This window comes from Hemiscyllium ocellatum, unplaced genomic scaffold, assembly GCF_020745735.1.
Source record: "Hemiscyllium ocellatum isolate sHemOce1 unplaced genomic scaffold, sHemOce1.pat.X.cur. scaffold_848_pat_ctg1, whole genome shotgun sequence".
Lineage (NCBI taxonomy): Eukaryota > Metazoa > Chordata > Chondrichthyes > Orectolobiformes > Hemiscylliidae > Hemiscyllium > Hemiscyllium ocellatum.
The window spans coordinates 131,190-152,500 of record NW_026869267.1 but is presented as its reverse complement, the minus strand read 5'-3'; the positions used below and the strand labels follow the sequence as shown (position 1 = coordinate 152,500).

The window sequence follows — 21,311 nt, the reverse complement described above, 5'->3', positions numbered from 1 at the left end:
CCTTTTCTGTATCATCCCTTCGGAATTTCCTGCAAGCGCTGCTTCGGAGGACTTGGAATTGTGAGCGGGACACTCGAGCCGCTATCCCCACCCCCATTCGGAATGGCTGGATCCGTTCTCAGGTTAACGAATCCCACCCTCTCCCGTGTGCCCCCGACCCCTTCCTCCGACCCAGCTTCCCCCCCCCCCCCGTGCCGGGACGCGCCTGGGTTACTCGGTCGCTTGACCGTCGCAGCGCGCCTTTTCCCTGCAGCGAGATTCGGAACAGAAAACTCGTGCAGGGGGCCGCGAGTGGGCGGTTTGCCATAATTCCTGAGATCTGGGGTGGGTCTGCGTTTCCCAGGAAGCTCACTCCCAGCCCGTAGCCGTTCCGCACAGAGACCGCCACCTGCCAGCTCTGTTCCTTTCCTGTTTCTCTTTTCTCCCCCCCCCCCCCCCCCCCCTTAAAGTCGTCCCTGACCCTCGAGATTCTCTGAGCTAATTAACGCTGGGAATTTACCGCATTGTGAATCAGCAAACGGGTGTCCGAATCGTTCGTTGCCACGGGAAACACGGTGTGATCTCCTGGTTGGGATTGCGTTCCATTTCTGTCGCAAGAATTAAAAGAAAAAAAAATCCTGTCCTTCCCAGAAGGTGTGTGTGGAGTGTTGTGTCTCGAACGTTGGCACTGCTTTGGGAGATGGGAATGTCACCCTGGCATGGAGGAGTTTGGGGCTAGGACCCTGGGAGAGTGACCCCTGTGTTCCCAACAAGACAGGAACTGACCCCATCCCACAGGCAGACTGCCCTGGCTGAGGTTTTTTCTAAAAACCATTTTATCTCCCTTGGTGGCCAGGGCAGGCAAGGCATTTAATTTGATATTAACTCAACTTCACCAGCTGGGATTTAGGGTCAGAGCCGTACAGCACAGAAAGAGACCATTCGGCCCAACTATCCTAGCCTAATCTAGTCCCACCTGCCAGCAGTTTAGAGATGTACAGCACAGAAACAGACCCTTCGGTCCAACCTGTCCATGCTGACCAGATATCCCAACCCAATCTAGTCCCACCTGCCAGCACCCGGCCCATATCCCTCCAAACCCTTCCTATTCAAATGCCTCTTAAATGTTGTAATTGTACCAGCCTCCACCACATCCTCTGGCAGCTCATTCTATACACGTACCACCCTCTGTGTGAAAAAGTTGCCCCTTAGGTCTCTTTTATATCTTTCCCCTCTCACCCTAAACCTATGCCCTGTAGTTCCGGTCTCCCTGACCCCAGGGAAACGACCTTGTCTATTTATCCTATCCATGCCCCTCATGATTTTATAAACCTCTATAAGGTCACCCCTCAGCCTCTGACACTCCAGGGAAAACAGCCCCAGCCTGTTCAGCCTCTCTCAAACCCTGCAGCATCCACATGTCCTTGTGTGACATGTACCGCCCCTTCACCTGAATGGTAGGGCAGCTATTCGATCAGTGTAGAGTCCTCACAGATTCCTACCCAGTTGTCTGACTGACAGCCTAGGAGTGGTTCTGCCACTCAGACCCCCCCCCCCCCCCTCCTGCCACACACACACACACACACACACACACACACACACACACACAGTGTGCAGGGGAATGGTATGAGAGACATGGAGTATGGATATTTCCCAAATTGACCCATTCACCTCTTGAGCAGGTGGGGCTTGAAACTGGGGCACCCAGGCCCAGAGAGGGGGACACTACCCCTGCACTGCGAGAACACAGATTTGAGGACAAAAGGATCTGGGAGTGCTAGTCAAGGATTCTCTAAAGGTAAACATGCAGGTTGAGTCCGTGATTAAGAAAGCGAATACAATGTTGTCACTTATCTCAAGAGGGTTGGAATATAAAAGCACTGTTGTGCTACTGAGACTTTATAAAGCTCTGGTTAGGCCCCATTTGGAGTACTGTGTCCAGTTTTGGTCCCCACACCTCAGGAAGGACATACTGGCACTGGAGCGTGTCCAGCGGAGATTCACACGGATGATCCCTGGAATGGCAGGTCTAACATATGAGGAATGGCTGAGGATCCTGGGATTGTATTCATTGGAGTTTAGAAGATTAAGGGGAGACTTAGAGACGTACAAGATAATACATGGCTTGGAAAGGGTGGACGCTAGGAAATTTTTTCCATTAGGCGAGGAGACTAGGACCCGTGGACACAGCCTTAGAATTAGAGGGGGTCAATTCAGAACAGAAATGCAGAGACATTTCTTCAGCCAGAGAATGGTGGGCCTGTGGAATTCATTGCCGCAGAGTGCAGTGGAGGCCGGGACGCTAAATGTCTTCAAGGCAGAGATTGATAGATTCTTGTTGTCTCGAGGAATTAAGGGTTACGGGGAGAACGCTGGTAAGTGGAGTCGAAATGCCCATCAGCCATGATTGAATGGCGGAGTGGACTCGATGGGCTGAATGGCCTTACTTCCACTCCTACGTCTTATGGACAAACGCACCAGCCTCGTTATGGGGAGGCACAGGGCCCCGCGGGGATCCCAGTAAACACCGGCAGAGGGAAACAAACCCAAACTGAATATCAATTACCTCAAAACATGGACCGGGGGCACCTTCACACCTTTCACTTCTGAAACAGACACACCCAGCAGACTCCTTTCAACTTTGTTCACTCTGGTAAATATTGTCAATGTATATTTTTATTCTTTTTTACAAAAAATGTCACAATGTGTTTGCATAAATAGTGATTCCCCACACAGTGTGGTGGCAGGAAGGGATGGGAGAGATGGTGGGTGTGTTGGGGGTAGCAGTGAGGGGGAAGGGGTGGGTGGGTATGATGGGGCCCCCCCCCCCCTCAGTCCACAGGGCCCTGGTAGATGAGCTTGATGTAACCTTTCTCCCCGGTCAGCCACGTGCCACAGAAAGGGCAGGCAGCATGGAAGTCGTGTGTGCCGTGGGGCAGAGGGATGTGCGCCCAGTACTTGACAGTCTTGGCTGAACAGACATGGCCGCATGGGCAGAAGGCATGGCTGGGGGGTCCCACGTCCAGGTAGGAGGCTGCCTCGCAGCCCATCCACAGGGGCACGTAGGGCCCCACCCTCCGACACAGGGGGCACTCTCTCTCGCTGCCTGCCGTCGATCCCCTGGCCTCCGGGCGGCTGCCCCACCTGTGGTAGCCGTGCACATGGCCACAGCTGAGGTAGACCCAGGGCTGCTGCTGCTCCACCACGTGGCACTGCTCCAGGCTGGGAAATGCCAGCGTGTTGAAGCCCACTGGGCACTGTGGCCTCGCTGCGTTGATCTCCTGCCTCAGGACCTCCAGCTGCTTGAGGGTGGGTGCTTTGTCCAGGCCCTCTGGGGTGCGCCACAGCAGGGTAGCCCCACAGAGATCGATCAGGGAGCCGTCCTGTAACACGTTAGACTCGTTCTCCACCTAGAACACCACAACAGTTCACCGTCAGTGTGCAGCCCCGTCAAACACTACCCTCCACCCCCCGTCAAACACTCCCCTCCCCCCCCGTCAAACACTCCCCTCCCCCCCCCCCCCCCCGTCAAACGCTCCCCCCACACTACCCTCCACCACCACCTGTCAAACACTCCCCCTACACCCCTCCCCAATCAAACACTCCCAACACCGGGATAGAACATGGAAAAGTACAGCACACAAGAGGTCCTTTGGCCCATGGTGTTGTGCTGAGGATTAATCCTAATGTAAAATAAAATAAACTACACCCCCCTCAATTCACTGCTATCCATGTGCATGTCCAGCAGTCACTTAAATGTCCCTAATGACTGCTTCCACCACCACCGCTGGCAATGCATTCTATGCATTCACAACTCTCTGGGTAAAGAACCTTTCTCCTAATATCTTAAAACTATGACCCCTCGTGCCAGTCAGTCCTGCCCTGGGGAAAAGCCTCTGACCACTGACTATCCATGCCTCTCATTATCTTGTATACCTCGATCAGGTCACCTCTGTTCCTCCTCCTCTCCAGAGAGAAAAGTCCAAGCTTAGTCAACCTCTCTTCGTAAGGCAAATGCTCCAGTCCAGGCAGCATCCTGGTAAACCTTCTTTGCACCCTCTCCAAAGCCTCTGGATCTTTCCTATAGGAGGGTGACCAGAACTGGACACAATATTCCAAATGTGGTTTCACCAAGGACTTGTAGAGCTGTAGTGAAACCTCACGGATCTTAAATTCGATACCCCTGTTAATGAAAACCAAAACACCATATGCCTTCTTAACAACCCTATCCACTTGGGTGGCAACTTTGAGGGATCTATGTACTTTAACACCCAGATCCCTCTCTACCTCCAAACTGCCAAGAATCCTGTCTTCAATCCTAAATTCAGCATTCGAGTTTGACCTTCCAAAATGCATCACTTTACATTTATCGAGCTTGATCTCCACCTGCCATTTCTCAGCCCAGCTCTGCATCCTGTCTATGTCAGGCTGCAGCTTGCGATAGCCCTCGATACTATCAACATCGCCTCCAACCTTTGGTGTCAACTGCAAATTTACTAACCCACCCCTCAACCTCCTCATCCAAGTCATTTATAAAACCTACAAAGAGCAGAGGCCCAAGAACAGAACCCTGCAGGACCCCACTCAACGCTGACCTCCAGGTAGAATAGTTTCCATCTACAACCACACTCTGCCTTCTGTCAACCAACCAATTCTGAATCCAGATAGCCAGATCTCCCTGTATCCCATACTTCTTGACTTTATGAATGAGCCTACCATGGGGAACCTTATCAAATGCCTTGCTGAAGTCCATATACACCACATCCGCTGCTCGACTGTCATCAACCTGTCTTGTCACCTCCTCAAAGAACTCAATAAGATTTCTGAGGCATAACCTGCCCCTCAAAGTCATGCTGACTGCCTTTAATCACACTACACTTTTCCAAATAGTCATAAATCCTATCCCTCAGAATTCTTTCCAAAACTTTGCTGACCACAGATGTAAGACTGACTGGTCTGTAATTGCCAGGGATTTCCCTATTACCCTTCTTGAAAAGAGGAACAACATTCGCCTCCTTCCAGTCCTCTGGTACAACTCCCATGGAGAATGAGGAAGCAAAGATCTTCGTCAGCAGCTTAGCAACCTCCTTTCTCGCTTCCTGGAGCAGCCTAGAATAAATCTGGTCTGGCCCTGGGAACTTACCAATCTTAATGTTTGCCAAAATTTCCAGCACATCAACTTCTTCAATCTTGATCAGGTCAGGTCTATATCCCAGCTCAAAGTTCTCATTCACAATGAGCTCCCTTTCCTTAGTGAACTCTGAAGGGGAAGCCCTTGTTGAGTTTTTTGCTATCTGCTCGGATTCCTTGCACTTTTCCACTCTCGCCTAACCTACCCATATCCCTCGGCAGGCTTTCACTGTCTCTACACACTGTCCTATCACTTAGTTTATTATCTTAGATTTGATCCAAACTTTCTCTACACTGTTCCTCCCATCAAACACTCCCCAAGACAGGGACAGCACGGGGTTAGATACAGAGTAAAGCTTCCTCTACACTGTCCCCCCCATCAAACACTCCCCAGGACAGGGACAGCACGGGGTTAGATACAGGGGAAAGCTCCCTCTACACTGTCCCCCATCAAACACTCCCCAGGACAGGGACAGCACGGGGTTAGATACAGAGTAAAGCTTCCTCTACACTGTCCCCCCCATCAAACACTCCCCAGGACAGGGACAGCACGGGGTTAGATACAGGGGAAAGCTAGCCAGTGTCCCTGCCGTGGGCAGGCTCCCTGTACTGAGTGTTGGACTGTCACAAAGTGCACGTACCTGCCTGCCCCTCTGCTGGGCTGACCGGGTCTCCCTCAGGGCGTACACGTTTCCGCAAACCGAGATCTCCCGCCAGGTGCCAGGGCTGGAGTGGTCGGAGAATCCGTGCACGGGGTGCATCACCAGGACTCCGTTGGTGGTGAGACCGTCCATCAGCCCGTCCGGAGTTCGCCACTTGGCTGCTCTCTCCTAGAAACCATCCAGAGAGGTCATGGGATGTGGACCGCCGGAGGGTCGGTGCCAAGGGAGGGTCACGGTGCCAAGGGAGGGCCGCAGTGCCGGAGGGTCGGTGCCAAGGGAGGGTCACGGTGCCAAGGGAGGGCCGCAGTGCCGGAGGGTCGGTGCCAAGGGAGGGTCACGGTGCCAAGGGAGGGCCGCAGTGCCGGAGGGTCAGCGCCAAGGGAGGGTCTCGGTGCCAAGGGAGGGCCGCAGTGCCAAGGGAGGGTCACGGTGCCAAGGGAGGGCCGCAGTGCCGGAGGGTCAGCGCCAAGGGAGGGTCTCGGTGCCAAGGGAGGGTCACGGTGCCAAGGGAGGGCCGCAGTGCCGGAGGGTCAGCGCCAAGGGAGGGTCTCGGTGCCAAGGGAGGGCCGCAGTGCCAAGGGAGGGTCACGGTGCCAAGGGAGGGCCGCAGTGCCGGAGGGTCAGCGCCAAGGGAGGGTCTCGGTGCCAAGGGAGGGTCACGGTGCCAAGGGAGGGCCGCAGTGCCGGAGGGTCAGCGCCAAGGGAGGGTCTCGGTGCCAAGGGAGGGCCGCAGTGCCAAGGGAGGGTCACGGTGCCAAGGGAGGGTCACGGTGCCAAGGGAGGGTCACGGTGCCGGAGGGTCAGCGCCAAGGGAGGGTCGCGGTGCCAAGGGAGGGTCTCGGTGCCAAGGGAGGGCCGCAGTGCCGGAGGGTCAGCGCCAAGGGAGGGTCGCGGTGCCAAGGGAGGGCCGCAGTGCCGGAGGGTCAGCGCCAAGGGAGGGTCGCGGTGCCAAGGGAGGGCCGCAGTGCCGGAGGGTCAGCGCCAAGGGAGGGTCGCGGTGCCAAGGGAGGGTCACGGTGCCAAGGGAGGGCCGCAGTGCCGGAGGGTCGGTGCCAAGGGAGGGTCACGGTGCCAAGGGAGGGCCGCAGTGCCGGAGGGTCGGTGCCAAGGGAGGGCCGCAGTGCCGGAGGGTCAGCGCCAAGGGAGGGTCACGGTGCCAAGGGAGGGCCGCAGTGCCGGAGGGTCAGCGCCAAGGGAGGGTCACGGTGCCAAGGGAGGGCCGCAGTGCCGGAGGGTCAGCGCCAAGGGAGGGTCACGGTGCCAAGGGAGGGCCGCAGTGCCGGAGGGTCAGCGCCAAGGGAGGGTCGCGGTGCCAAGGGAGGGTCTCGGTGCCAAGGGAGGGCCGCAGTGCCGGAGGGTCAGCGCCAAGGGAGGGTCGCGGTGCCAAGGGAGGGCCGCAGTGCCGGAGGGTCAGCGCCAAGGGAGGGTCGCGGTGCCAAGGGAGGGTCTCGGTGCCAAGGGAGGGCCGCAGTGCCGGAGGGTCAGCGCCAAGGGAGGGTCTCGGTGCCAAGGGAGGGCCGCAGTGCCGGAGGGTCAGCGCCAAGGGAGGGTCGCGGTGCCAAGGGAGGGTCTCGGTGCCAAGGGAGGGCCGCAGTGCAGGAGGGTCGACGCCAAGTGAGGGTCGCGGTGCCAAGGGAACACTGTGACGCTAAGGGAGGGCCCCAGCGCCAAGGGAGGGCCGCAGTGCCGGAGGGTCGACGCCAAGTGAGGGTCGCGGTGCCAAGGGAACACTGTGACGCTAAGGGAGGGCCGCAGTGCCAAGGGAGGGCCCCGGCGCCAAGGGAGGGCCGCAGTGCCGGAGGGTCAGCGCCAAGGGAGGGCCGCAGTGCCGGAGGGTCAGCGCCAAGGGAGGGCCGCAGTGCCAAGGGAGGGCTGCAGTGCCGGAGGGTCAGCGCCAAGGGAGGGCCACAGTGCCAAGGGGTCAGCACCAAGGGAGGGCCACAGTGCCAAGGGGTCAGCGCCACGGGAGGGCCGCAGTGCCAGAGGGTCAGCGCCAAGGGAGGGCCGCAGTGCCAGAGGGTCAGCGCCACGGGAGGGCCGCAGTGCCAGAGGGTCAGCGCCACGGGAGGGCCGTGGCGCCATCTTACAGAGGAGACATTAAACAGACGATGACATCTGCCCTCTTTTGGTGAGGGGTAGTGGGGGGGGTATAATAGATACTACAGCTGCTGTTGGAAGGGGAGCAGGGAGGGAAGGTCTAGAGGCCAATATCTATCCCTCAACCCCAAAAAACCGCAGCTGATCAGAGTTATTCCCACAATGCTGCGTGAGAGAGAGTGAGAGCGCTCACTGGGCGGCTATGGGCTGACACGTTTCTCCAGGTACACTAGTGAGCGCTGTACAACAGCGGTGTCCCTAACCATCTGGGAAAGGTTGGGGGTGGGAATGGGAATGGGAATGGGAAACCTTACTTACACCAAGGAAGAGATTCTTGGAGGAATTGAAGCCGGCAGCGTAAATACGGGCAGTGTAGGGGGGACTGCGCTCACAGCAGATGCGGCAGGCAAACCGGGAGATGGTGCTCTGGGGACCGCGGCCTTCCCCTGTTGGGTAGTTACCGGGCGCTGCGTCCGTCACCACAAAGTCGATCAGAGTCTCTGTTGACCGACCGATCTGTGAAACGGCAAGAGAGGGACTTTATCTCTGTGTACACGGGGTGCCTCCCATCAAACAAACATCAACCACTGGCCTCAAATCCTCCTGCTACAAGACGTTGGGCCGACCAGACATCCCAACCCAATCTAGTCCCACCTGCCAGCACCCGGCCCATATCCCTCCAAACCCTTCCTATTCATATACCCATCCAGATTCCTCTTAAATGTTGTCATTGTACCAGCCTCCACCACTTCCTCTGGCAGCTCATTCCATACACGTACCACCCTCTGGGTGAAAAAGTTGCCCCTTAGGTCCCTTTCCCCTCTCACCCTGACCCGATGCCCCTCTAGTTCTGGACCTCCCCGACCCCAGGGAAAAGACCTGGTCTGTTTATCCTATCCTCTCATAGTTTTATAATCGTCAGCCCTCAGCCTCCGACGCTCCAGGGAAAACAGCCCCAGCCTGTTCAGCCTCTCCCTCAAACCCTCTGACCCCGGCAACATCCTTGTAAACCTTTTCTGAACCAGTTCCGTCTGGGCACCACACCTTCTGAACGATAGATCGGTCTGTGAAAGGGAGGGGACAATGTAGACTGGCCGAGAATAATGCTGAAAATGTGTTGCTGGAAAAGCGCAGCAGGTCAGGCAGCATCCAAGGAGCAGGAGATTTGACGTTTCGGGCATAAGCCCTTCTTCAGGAATGAGGAGAGCGTGCCAAGCAGGCTAAGATAAAAGGTAGGGAGGAGGGACTTGGGGGGAGGGGCATTGGAGATGTGATAGGTGGAAGGAGGTCAAGCTGAGGGTGATAGGCCGGAGTGGGAATAATACATGGATCTCAGGGGTGAGGTGGCGAGGAGGGATCGTGCAAGTGAGGCTGGTTTTCCCTGGACCGTCGAGGTTAGAGGGCAATCGAAGTTTACGAAATTTGCCGGAAAAGTCAATAAGGTCCACACTTCCCACTGGTTAGAGATTCCCAGAACTAGGGGGCATTGTCTGGGAATGAGTCAGACATTGTTCAGGGGAGATATGTTAGGAAGCATTTCTTCACACACGCAGGGTCGAAGGGGTTGGGACCTCTTCCACCAACAGCAACAGATGCTAGATCGGTGGTTAATTTTACACCAATAACAAGGGAGCCGTGTGGAGTTAGACCACAGATCAGCCACCATCCCATTGACGGAACAGATTAGAGCAGCTGAATGGCCGCCTCCTGACTGTAAATTGCCCTTTGGGCTATTAGGGATGGACAGTAAACACCCCACCTTCCAGTGATAACCACGTCCCCTGACACAGCCTGACTGAAGCTGCCGATGTGGGAGACGGGCTGGGATTTGATCCCATCCCCAGAGCGTTTGCCTGCCTCGCTGAGTTACTGGTGGAACGTGGACACCACCCCTCTCCCCTCCCCCCCTCCCCACACCCCCCGTTACCTGGAACATGTCGGTGTTACTGTCGGGGGTGTACTCCACGATGACTGACTGACTCCGAGACAGTGTGTAAGACACACTGTGCTGCTCCGCGTTACTCAGTGCCTGCAGAGAGAGAACGCAGGGTTAGGGAGGGGGTTAATCACCGGTAGTGCCCAGCGACCAGGCACCTGCTGAGCAACAGCACCCCGGGCACCCACCGAGGGGTTACATTTCAGATAAACATTAAACATCATGGGCGGCACGGTGGCACAGTGGTTAGCACTGCTGCCTCACAGCGCCAGAGACACGGGTTCAATTCCCGACTCAGGCGACTGACTGTGTGGAGTTTGCACGTTCTCCCCATGTCTGCGTGGGTTTCCTCCGGGTGCTCCGGTTTCCTCCCACAGTCCAAAGATGTGCGGGCCAGGTGGATTGGCCATGCTAAATTGTTAGGTAAATGTAGGGGTATAGGTGGGTGGCGCTTCGGCGGGTCGGTGTGGACTTGTTGGGCCGAAGGGCCTGGTTCCACACTAAGTTATCTAATCTAAACCATCAGTGACTCCCTCTGTGCCTGTTCGGGATACTGCGGAGACCCCAGCACAGGGGCTGGCGGCAAGCCCTGGTCTGGGTGAATATCGATCATCAACGAGGAGCCAGGCGTAGGCCCTTCAGCCCTTCCAGTCTGCTTGCCCCCCTGTCATGGAATAAAGTCCTGGCCCATGTGATGGTGGTGATCACAGTCCTGTCCTGTCCAGCCCAGAGTAGACACTGTCCTGTTGTTAGAGGGATCAATCTCCCTTGGTGCCCAGTGGGAGGGGTCTTCACCGGACCTCAGACTTCAATGGGAGATCCCTCATCCAGGTTGTGTTCCCCACCCCAAAGGGGGAGGTGGTGGGGGTGGGGGAGCCATTGTCTCTCCCGGTCACCCTCTGGTCAGGACAGGCTGCCCATCCCGCACCGAGAGCTGTAGCCGTGTCCGTAGTGCTGAGAGGGGATAGAGCTCCTCACCGGGCAGGGGACTTGGCGTTACCCACCTTGGAGGCCAGTGGGGTGGAGGTGATGTGGACAACGTCTGGACGGACTCCATTTCCGTTCGGCCTCTTGTACAGAGCCAGCCTGCTCCTCCACCTTCCTCGGTCTCCACTGGCCAGTGAGCCGTTGTAACTGCATATCCACCCGGGGAGGGGGAGGGAGGGAGGGGGAAAACAGAGACAAAAAGCTTGGTTACTCATCCAAGAGAGGGGGAGAAAAGCCGCCATGGAAACCACCAGTAACTCCCCCCACATCCCCCTCTTCACCTCCCCCCCCCCCCCCAAAAACCAGTGGCCCAATGGAAGGGGTTTCCTCGAGACTCTGGTGAAGATGTTTGGGGGGGGGAGGGGCGCAGGGGGTGGGGAGGCTGGGAGACCAGCCGCAATGGTCACCAAAATCCCAGATATTCCCCCAATCGATCCAACCGGGATCTGGGGGAGGGGGTGGGGGTGAGGCCCACCTTAGCCGGATAGTGACAGGAGGGGGAACATGACGACGAGAGCTGGGTGGGAAGGAGGAGGTTGCAGGGGATGCCACTTCCGCCCGGCCGCTCGCCTCCAGGAGCCCTCACCCTCAGCGGCTTCCGATCGGCCATTCTGCAGTTCCTCAGGGGCAGGGCATGGACACAGAATGGCCTCCTGCTGTTCCGATGGGAAAGTCTGGAGGAGGGGGGCTGAATGGCCGCCTGCTGTTCCGGTGGGACAGGCTGGACAAGGGAGGGGCTGAATGGCCTTCTACTGTTCCGGTGGGATAGGCTGGACAAGGGAGGGGCTGAATGGCTGCCTGCTGTTCCGGTGGGATAGGCTGGACAAGGGAGGGGCTGAATGGCCGCCTGCTGTTCCGCTGGGACAGGCTGGAGGAGAGGGGTGTGGGGGAAAGGGAGCTGAATGCCATCCATTGGAACAGAACAAGGCCATTCAGCCCCTCAGCCAGGAACAGGAGGCCCCTCACGGCCTGTATTCCCCTCCAGCCACCAGGAAATGGGAGGGGGAGTCTGGAGGAGGCGTTGTACAGATTTGGGTTGGTGGGGGCGCAGATGGGGGTGGTCCAGATAGTGGGATCTCCCTGTGTGTGGACAGCTTACCCTAACACGATGAACTCTCCATACTTGACTGGATCCTTGATGATCTCCTGGCTGTTGGGAGTTGGGGATCGATCCAGGGATCGGGGTACATCCAACTCCAGCGCTGTCACAGCATCACTCCCCCCGTCAAGGACCATCCTACAACAACACACACCGGGAGGGCAAGAGACAGGGTCAGCACTCAGGAACGGCATGGTACTGAGGGCAACTCGGGGTGGGAAGGGGGGGGGAGAGAGAGAGAGAGAGACACACACACACACACACACACACACAGAGACACCCCCAACACAGAGGGACAGAGAGAGAGACCCCCGAGACAGAGAGACCCCCGACACAGAGCTGGATTGAATAGTGGTCTAGCTGCTGGGGCTGTGTACCTGAGGCAGCTGAACACCTCTCACTGGGTGGAAGGGATGGGGAGGTTCGGACAGAGCTCCCCCAGTCCCCATGACCCATTGCTGCTCTCCCTCCCTCCATTCCCAACACCACCCCCCTCCTCGCGGACAGTACCAGGGGAGCGCTGCACTGTCAGGATCCCCTTTGCCCTTGGGGCTGGGGGTTGTGTGTATATGAGACCCCCAGGGCTGCTACTGGGAGAAGAGCAGGGTGGGTGTGGAGCTCTTCAAGGTCCTGAGGCCAAAACCAACATCAATAAAAGAAAACAGATGACCTGGATCACGCTCACATTTGGGATTTTGGTGTATACAAATGAGTTCTTGCACCGGCTCCATTATATCACCGACTGAGGTCATAAAAGGCGCTATCCAAATGCATGCCATTGCCCCACCCCCCTTTTCTGTTCCTGCCTCCACCCTGTCCCTAGTTGCCCCTCAAGGAGGTGCTGGTGAAATACCTGCCTGCACCAGCCCTGTCCAGTGGGCGCTGTTATGGAGGGAAAGCCAGGATTTTGTCCCAGTGACACTGAAGATTTCCATGTTTGTGGGTGTCTGGGTCTTACAAACACAGTGTGATGCCTCTCACAGTAACACAGCCATTACTACCTGCTGCAGGGGGACTGACTGTAGTCACTTCTCCCCGGGGACAGAGTCAAACTCCTTCATTATACAAGCGCCCACACCATGAGATCCTGCTATCTGCCAGGACTCTCTCTCTCTCTCTCTCTCTCTCTCTCTCTCTCTCTCTCTCTCGCGCACACTCCAGTTATTCTTAACCATCTCACCTCAGAGGTACAACTGTGACTCTTACACAGCTCCTGCCTACAACTACCAGCACAAAATCACAACTCCCCTCCCCAGTGTTAATCCAGCTCCCTCACACTGTCCCTCAGTAACCCCTCTCCCCTCAGCGCCCTGTGTTACTGACTGTATCTGTACTGATGTTAATCCAGCTCCCTCACACTGTCACTCAGTAACCCCTCTCCCCCAGCTCCCTCACACTGTCCCTCAGTAACCCCTCTCCCCCCAGGGCCCTGTGTTACTGACTGTATCTGTACTGATGTTAATCTAGCTCCCTCACACTGTCCCTCAGTAACCCCTCTCCCCCCAGGGCCCTGTGTTACTGACTGTATCTGTACTGATGTTAATCCAGCTCCCTCACACTGTCCCTCAGTAACCCCTCTCCCCTCAGGGCCCTGTGTTACTGACTGTATCTGTACTGATGTTAATCCAGCTCCCTCACACTGTCACTCAGTAACCCCTCTCCCCCAGCTCCCTCACACTGTCCCTCAGTAACCCCTCTCCCCCCAGGGCCCTGTATTACTGACTGTATCTGTACTGATGTTAATCTAGCTCCCTCACACTGTCCCTCAGTAACCCCTCTCCCCCAGCTCCCTCACACTGTCCCTCAGTAACCCCTCTCCCCTCAGGGCCCTGTGTTACTGACTGTATCTGTACTGATGTTAATCTAGCTCCCTCACACTGTCCCTCAGTAACCCCTCTCCCCCCAGGGCCCTGTGTTACTGACTGTATCTGTACTGATGTTAATCCAGCTCCCTCACACTGTCCCTCAGTAACCCCTCTCCCCTCAGGGCCCTGTGTTACTGACTGTATCTGTACTGATGTTAATCTAGCTCCCTCACACTGTCCCTCAGTAACCCCTCTCCCCCCAGGGCCCTGTGTTACTGACTGTATCTGTACTGATGTTAATCCAGCTCCCTCACACTGTCCCTCAGTAACCCCTCTCCCCTCAGGGCCCTGTGTTACTGACTGTATCTGTACTGATGTTAATCCAGCTCCCTCACACTGTCCCTCAGTAACCCCTCTCCCCCCAGGGCCCTGTGTTACTGACTGTATCTGTACTGATGTTAATCCAGCTCCCTCACACTGTCCCTGATTTCCTGACTTGCCCCATTTTATTTAAATTCTGATCTTGTTTCCCACAAGTGGACAGTGTACAGAAAAATCTGACAGAGTTGGAACCATTCTCCTCATCCCCCCCTTCCCTGGAGTCCTGTTCCCAATTCCCTTCCATCCAGTGTCCCTCGGGTGACCCACCCTCTGGCCCCTGGGAATGGGGTCTCCCTCGCCGACTTGGTCTGAACGCCTCGATCCAATCTGCCCCCAAACCTTTCCTGCTCTGATGGGGGGAATGATCCCACCGTCTCCAGTCTCTCCCTCTCTGCACTCACTGTAGACCCTCTAACCCATCGTCATTCCAGGATATTGCACTCCACACCTTTGTGGGGGGATGGGACTCCCCTGCTAACCTCTGGGGGCCTGGGATCAGGCGCAGAGTCCTTGGTCTGGGTCCTAACCAGGGATTTCGAATGGGTTTCACAATAAAACCCAGGCTCCAGTCTCTCTCTGGCTGTCTGTGTTACAGGGACACCTGCCCATTCTACCAGCCAGTCTGCATCCCCCTCACTGCAGACTGGCACACCCTCTACAACCTGTGATGTCCCAGATGGCATCATCAGAAAGACCTTGTGGTTTCTCTAAAACACCACAAGGGGAGGTACACCAGCTGGTGATATCATCGCTAGACCGTTAATCCAGGGAACACTCTGGGCTCAACACAGCAGGTGGGGGAATTGCAATCCAGTAAAAATCTGGAAGTTTGGATTCTTGCTCAGCATGAGATTCTTTGTCAATCATGGAAACAGACCATTCGGCCCAACCAGTCCGTGCTGACCCGAACCCCAAACTAATCTAGTCCCAGCTGCCTGCTCCTGGCCCATCCCCCTCCAACCCTTTCCTATCCAGGTCCTTATCCAAATGTACCCACACCCACCACTCCCTCAGGAAGTTCACTCCACACACAGACCACCCTCTGGGTAAAAAAAATCCTCACCCCTTAAAAATGTGCCCCCTAGTCTTGTAATCCCCCACCCTGGGGAACAGACACCTCCCATTAACCCTATCCAGGCCCCTCATGGTTTTATAAGCCTCTATAAGGCCACCTCTACGCTCCAGTGAAAACTCTCCCAGCCTATCCAGCCTCTTCCTATAACCCAACCCCTCCATACCCGGCAACATCCTGGTAAATCTCTCCTGACCCCCCTCTCCAGTTTAATAATATCCTTCCTGTAACGGGGAGACCGGAACAGGACATGGTATTCCAGACGAGGCTACACCAATGTCCTGTACAACCCCAACATGACATTCCTCAACTCCTTGTACTCAAAGGTCTGAGCAAGTGTGCTAAACGCCTCATTAACCCCCATCTCCCTGTGACACAAACTTCAAAGGATTATGTACCTACACCCCTAGGTGCCTCTGTTCTACACCACCACCCGGGGCCCGACTGTTAATTGAATCGATCCTGTCCCTGTTTGTTTTACCTGGAGTTTATCCGAATTAAACTCCATCTGCCACTCCTCAGCCCATTAACCCAACTGATCAAAATCTCATTGCAATCTTAGATAACCTTTCTCAGTCCACCCTCCCACCAAGTTTGATGTCAAACTTTCTGACTGTGCCCTTTATGTAAATGACAAACAGTGTCCCCAGCACCGATCGCTATGGTAACAGGCCTCCAGTCCGATAAACAACCCTCCACCACCAACCTCTGGGTGGCACGGTGGCACAGTGGTTAGCACTGCTGCCTCACAGCGCCTGAGACCTGGGTTCAATTCCCGACTCAGGCGACTGACTGTGTGGAGTTTGCACATTCTCCCCGTGTCTGCGTGGGTTTGCTCCGGGTGCTCCGGTTTCCTCCCACAGTCCAAAGATGTGCAGGTCAGGGTGAACTGGCCATGCTAAATTGCCCGTAGTGTTAGGTAAGGGGTAAATGTAGGGGTATGGGTGGGTTGCGCTTCGGCGGGTCGGTGTGGACTTGTTGGGCCGAAGGGCCTGTTTCCACACTAAGTAATCTAATCTAATCTCTCTCCTGTCAATAAACCAATTTTATGTCAAATTGGCAAGTGAATCCCATGTGAGCTAACGTTACTCATTAGTTTATCACGTGGAACCGAATTAAAGGCTTTACAAAAGTCTAAATAAACAACGTCAACTGCTCTGCCCATATTTTGATTACTTTCTCAAAGGAACTCAACTGTTGGAAAGGCCCATCTGGGTGACTAATGTCCTTTAGGGAAGGAAACTGCCATCCTTACCTGGTCTCGGCCTACTCATGGCTCCAGACCTACAGTGATGTGGTTGACTCTGCACTGCCCTCTGGGTACTTAGGGATGGGTAATAAATGCTGGGCCTAGCCAGTGATGCCCTCATTCTGACAGTGAATAAATTTAAGAAACAACCATTGATTGGTGTACTCAATTTTTCTCAACAACATCTCACTGCCTTTAACCACCTGTGGGTTTTTTTTTTCAGGTGGGTAATCCTTGACCGATTTATCCACCCCCTCCCCCATCTTTTATTCTCGATGACTGCCCCCCACCCGCGAAAGCTGGGAACACAGTCAGCCATGTTCTGTTGTGTGGGTCTGGAGTAGGCCAGACCCAGGGTCAGGGCAGCAGTTAGATTCGATTAGATTCCCCACAGTGTGGAAACAGGCCCTTGGGCCCAGCAAGTCCACACCGACCCTCCGAAGAGTTACCCACCCAGACCCATTCCCCTCTGACTAATGCACCTAACACTATGGGCAATTTAGCACGGCCAGTTCCCCCTAACCTGCACATCTTTGGACTGTGGGAGGAAACCTACGCAGACACGGAGAACGTGCAAACTCCAGACAGTTACCAGAGGCTGGAATCGAACCTGGGTCCCTGGCACTGTGAGGCAACAGAGCTAACCACGGAGCCACTGTGCTGCCCACAGTTAGTGAACCAGATGGGTTTTTACAAGAATTAGGCCAGCGTCTTTCTCTCTCTCTCTCTACACCTCCCCCTGTCCAAGCCCTCTCCCAATGTCAATAAGGTCACCTCTCATCCTTCTAAACTCCGAGGCATACAGGCCCCCAAACCTACTCCACCTCCCCTCCATGAGGCAGTCCCTCCATCCCCGGCATCAACGAATGAACCTTCTCCAGACTGTGCCTCCTAGTCGAACTCCCCTACCCTGGGGAAACGACCTTGTCTATTTACATTTTCCATGCCCCTCGTGATTTTACGTACCTCTAAGGTCACCCCTCAGCCTCCGACGCTCCAGGGAAAACAGCCCCAGCATTATAGTGCACAAGCCCTCTGGATAGGAGCTGGAGGACTCGCACTCTTAGGATGGGCCAAAGGGCCTCTATCTATGCAGTTGCACTTTGATAAAAGCTCCGTGATACTCAAAGGATTTATTTGTGCATTACTTACTTATTTAACCCCGCTCCCCCCCCCCCCCAACCATTGATACAGGAGGCAGAGGTCAGTGTATGTGTTACTGAGAGGGGGGGGGGTCAGGGAATATTGTTAACATCACTGTGTCGGTGTCTGTGTGGGAGTCTGAGTACGAGAGAGAGAGAGAGAGAGACTCCATATGTTTGTGTCTGTGTGTGTGTCAGTGTGCGAGAGAGAGATACTGTGTGTGAGAGAGAGATAGTGTGTGTGTGTGTGTGTGAGAGAGAGAGATACTGTGTGTGAGTGTGTCAGTTGGAGTATGTGTGTGTGAGAGAGAGAGAGAGAGAGAGAGACACAGACAGATTATGTCTGAGAGAGAGAGAGGGTGTCTATGTCTGTGTGTATGTATCTGTGAGAGAGAGTGTCTATGTCTGTGTGTAAGAGAGGGAGAGAGACAGATTGTGTCTGTGTGAGAGAGGGAGTGTCTGTCTCTATGTCTGTCTGTGGGTGTGTGTGCGCGTGTGTGGTGGTGGTGGTGGTGGGGGGGGTGAGGTTTCTGCACAATTAGTAAAGAAAGTAGCCACAGCCAAATTTCACAGAGTTCAATTAACCAGTTTCTCAGCTGATTAAACACCCCGTCTTGCTCTCTCTTTCTCAGAGAGAGACACAGACAGATCTGACCCTGCCATTGCCATCGTTTATAAACCTCACCGTTCTGACAGCGGCGATAAAACCTCACACTGACAGATCGACCGAGTCATTCACACAAACCCCGGGCCCTTCGCTTTCATAACGGGCTCTTTCAACCCCCCTCCCTTTCCCCGGTACACCCTCCATCCAGCTGCTTATCTCCAACATCTTCTCCAAAAGAAAAACAAACAAAAATCTGGCAGGGAAAACGGGAGATGAAGCAGGAATGTCATTCCTTTAACCATTGGAGAGAGAGAGAGAGAGAGGAGTGTGTGTGGTTTATAAACAAGAACATGCACCGGCTCATTACTGACTGGAAGCGATGACCAGTCGACACACAGACACACAGACACACAGGGAAAGACAGCCATACCCTGAGCTGCTGCTGCTGCAGTCTGTCTGAGGGAGAGTTCCTAATCTGCTCTCTCTCAGCCCGTGCTGTCAAACCCATTGTATCCTGCGGTTCTGCATCGCTGGTAATCCCTCTGTCTTCTCACTGTCAGAATGTGTCTGAGGGGATGGGGGGGGGTGATAAAGGGAGCAGCTCCCACCCTCTTTACCCAGGGGCTGTGACTGACAGTCTAAACCGCTCCCTACTCCCACCTCCTTCCCATCAGCTGACAGGCTCTCCCCCCACTCTGACAGACCACACTGCCCCTCCACCCTGTCCTAGAGCTTCAGTGCAGGAGGTGGCCATTCGGTCATGCATCCTCCGCCAGCTCGGGATCCAAACGATGGGAGTGGACGGAGGCCATTCAGCCCTTCTGCCCCCTCGGATTCTGTCCCGCCGTGTGAAAGGGAGAGACAGACACAGAGACACAGATCATGGCTGATCTCCACCACCAGACTCCACCTCTCCATCCCAACTCCTTCCCCGCCCCTTAGTGTGGAAATCCCTTCCTCAGTCCCTCTGGGATCCCCCTCGCTCTCTTCCCCAACCCCACCCACCCCTCCAAGGCCCCAGGAGATGGTAGAGGGTCTCACACAGCAAACAGACCAACCTTACTCATGCACTGCTGGAGCAGAGGAGTCTACACGAGGCCTGGCCTGGGAGACTCGCGGTTGTACAAGGGTTACAGGCTGACACAGGCCCTTCGGCCGGTCCACTCCATGCTGTGACCCCACACTATTCCCCTCCCATTTCCCCAACACTCGGCCCTGAGCCTGGCACCACACGGGCAACTCTCAATCCTACTTCAATGTTCTGTCTCTCCCACCGTCTACGGGCAGTGAGTCCCAGATTCCACCCCCCCTCCCTCTCTGGGTGGTGGGGGGGGGGGGGGGGGTGGGGAAGGGGAAAGGGGGTGTAAAAGCATTTCCTCGTATTCCCCTCTCACCCTCCTGCCTCCTTCCCTTTGGGAATTGATCCCTCCATCAATGGGAGACCCTTCCTGTCTTCCCTATTCCCACATCCCCATCATCATGTCCAATCTCCCCTCTCTGACCCCTGACTCCAGTCAGTGCGACCTCTCTCCATCATGGAGGCTCTGCCCCCTCCCCCACCCTCTGTGTGGTCACATCACCGCCATAACATGGATTACAAAATCAGCAACCCTCCCAGTCCACTGAGGGGGGCCGGGAGACCCCCCCGGGGAGGGGTCAGCGAGGGAGTGTTCAGTGAGGGATGGTGACCCCCCTCCTCCCTGAGGGAGGGGGGTGGCTGGGGAGGTCCCTGACCTGGAGACCATGAGGAGTCGGACATTGTCACGGTGACCAGGTCCAACTCACGATGAAACTGAACGTGTGAGTGCTAACAGGGGGGCAGGAAGGGGCATCAGGAGACCCGGCCGTACGACCCTCTGTCCCCTCAGTGTCACAGGGCTGCCCAAAACAACTCCTATAGCTCCCACCCCACCCCCACAAACAACACCAGCCAATGTCTGGGCAGTGTCCATGGGCGGAGCTGCAGCCTCACTCTCAGGTTAACCCTTTCATTATCTTTGATCTTCTCCCACAGCAAGATCCCATTAACACAGCAATATGGGAGTGACTCAGGTCAGCTGTTTTTAAGTGACGTTGGTGCAGGGGTCAATATTGGCCTCAGGACCCCAGGCTGAACTCCACCACCCCCACCCCACTCCTGTTCCAGTAGCAGCGGTGCGACTTTTACACATCCCCTACATCCAGACTGGGCAGATGGGTCTCAGTTTAGTGTCTCAGCAGAAAGATGGCACCTCCAACAGCGCCGCGCCCCCTCAGCGCCGACCCTCCGACAGAATTAAAAAGTTGAGGAATTTGCTGTTATTAGGTTAGAAATATACAAGATAATGAGAGGCATAGATAGAGTCGATAGCCAGAGTTTATTTCCCAGGGCAGAAATGGCTAACACGAGGGGTCATAGTTTTAAGTTGGTTGGTGGAAAGTATAGAGGGAATGTCAGAGGCAGGTTCTTTACACAGAGTTGAGAAAGCATGGAATGTGTTGCCAGCAGCAGTTGTGGAAGCAAGGTCACTGGGGACATTTAAGAGATTGCTGAACATTCATATGGTCACAGAAATTTGAGGGTGCATACATGAGGAACAATGGTCAGCACAACATCGTGGGCTGAAGGGCCTGTTCTGTTCTATGTTCTAAATATCAGCATGTGCTCAGAAGTTAGATGGTGAGACATTTTAGACACCAATGGTTTGGTGTCATTGGGAACCAAAAGCACATCTCGGTCAATGCAATAACGAGGGACGGTTAATTTATTCAACAGACATTGGCTGAATGGTCTCTTTCTGTGCTGTTCTACTGTTAACCTCTTAAGATTCACATTGAGAGCCAAGTGTTTCTCTGTGAGTTGCTGATTTTTGCCAATGATTACATTATAGAGTCCTACAGCACAGACAACCCTTTGGCCCAAACTGCTCCATGCCGACCTAACTATCTGTCCACGCTAACCACATTTCCCTACACTTCACCCATATCCTTCTAATCCTTTCCCATCCATGTATTTGTCCAAATGCGTTTTAACGTTGTTAACGTGCCCGCCACTCCACCCTCTAAGCAAAAAAGGTTCCCTTTTATTCTTTCCCCTCTCACCTTAAACGGATGCTCTCTAGTCCTCAGTTCCCCGACCCTGGGAAAGAGACGGAGTACATTCACCCTATCCATGCCCATCATGAT

At 55.2% G+C, this 21,311-nt stretch overlaps 2 protein-coding genes across 3 annotated transcripts in view; one reads left to right on the top strand and one right to left on the bottom strand.

The window, feature by feature from the left end:
- Positions 1-632, top strand: part of dpp3 (dipeptidyl-peptidase 3) — a 30,974-nt gene extending 30,342 nt beyond the window's left edge. The window contains exon 17 of the mRNA XM_060823513.1: positions 1-632. This exon is cut by the window's left edge and continues 231 nt beyond it. The gene's annotated coding sequence lies outside the window, so the exon portion shown is untranslated.
- A 2,015-nt stretch (positions 633-2,647) lies between these two features.
- Positions 2,648-21,303, bottom strand: LOC132814497 (E3 ubiquitin-protein ligase pellino homolog 1-like). Of its 2 annotated transcripts, none has more exons than XM_060823505.1 (7): positions 21,228-21,303; positions 11,891-12,028; positions 10,809-10,938; positions 9,796-9,897; positions 8,187-8,384; positions 5,751-5,939; positions 2,648-3,389 (listed from the first exon to the last, which is right to left on the bottom strand). In XM_060823505.1, the coding sequence occupies exons 2-7, from the start codon at positions 12,025-12,027 to the stop codon at positions 2,811-2,813; spliced, it is 1,335 nt and encodes a 444-aa protein (XP_060679488.1). In that variant the 5' UTR covers position 12,028; positions 21,228-21,303; the 3' UTR covers positions 2,648-2,810. The 2 variants fall into 2 exon arrangements, with proteins under 2 accessions (XP_060679488.1, XP_060679487.1); XM_060823504.1 differs by lacking the exon at positions 21,228-21,303 and adding an exon at positions 18,577-18,732.
- Positions 21,304-21,311: the final 8 nt, after the last annotated feature.

Bases quoted from the DNA above. Each gene is read 5' to 3' on its own strand.
- LOC132814497 (XM_060823505.1), bottom strand. From the start codon at position 12,027: ATGGTCCTTGACGGGGGGAGTGATGCTGTGACAGCGCTGGAGTTGGAT. The intron at 10,939-11,890 runs GTAAGCTGTCCA...GTGGATATGCAG, and splicing joins GGAGAGTTCATCGTGTTAGG to TTACAACGGCTCACTGGCCA. The intron at 9,898-10,808 runs GTGGGTAACGCC...CTCTCTCTGCAG, and splicing joins CCACCCCACTGGCCTCCAAG to GCACTGAGTAACGCGGAGCA.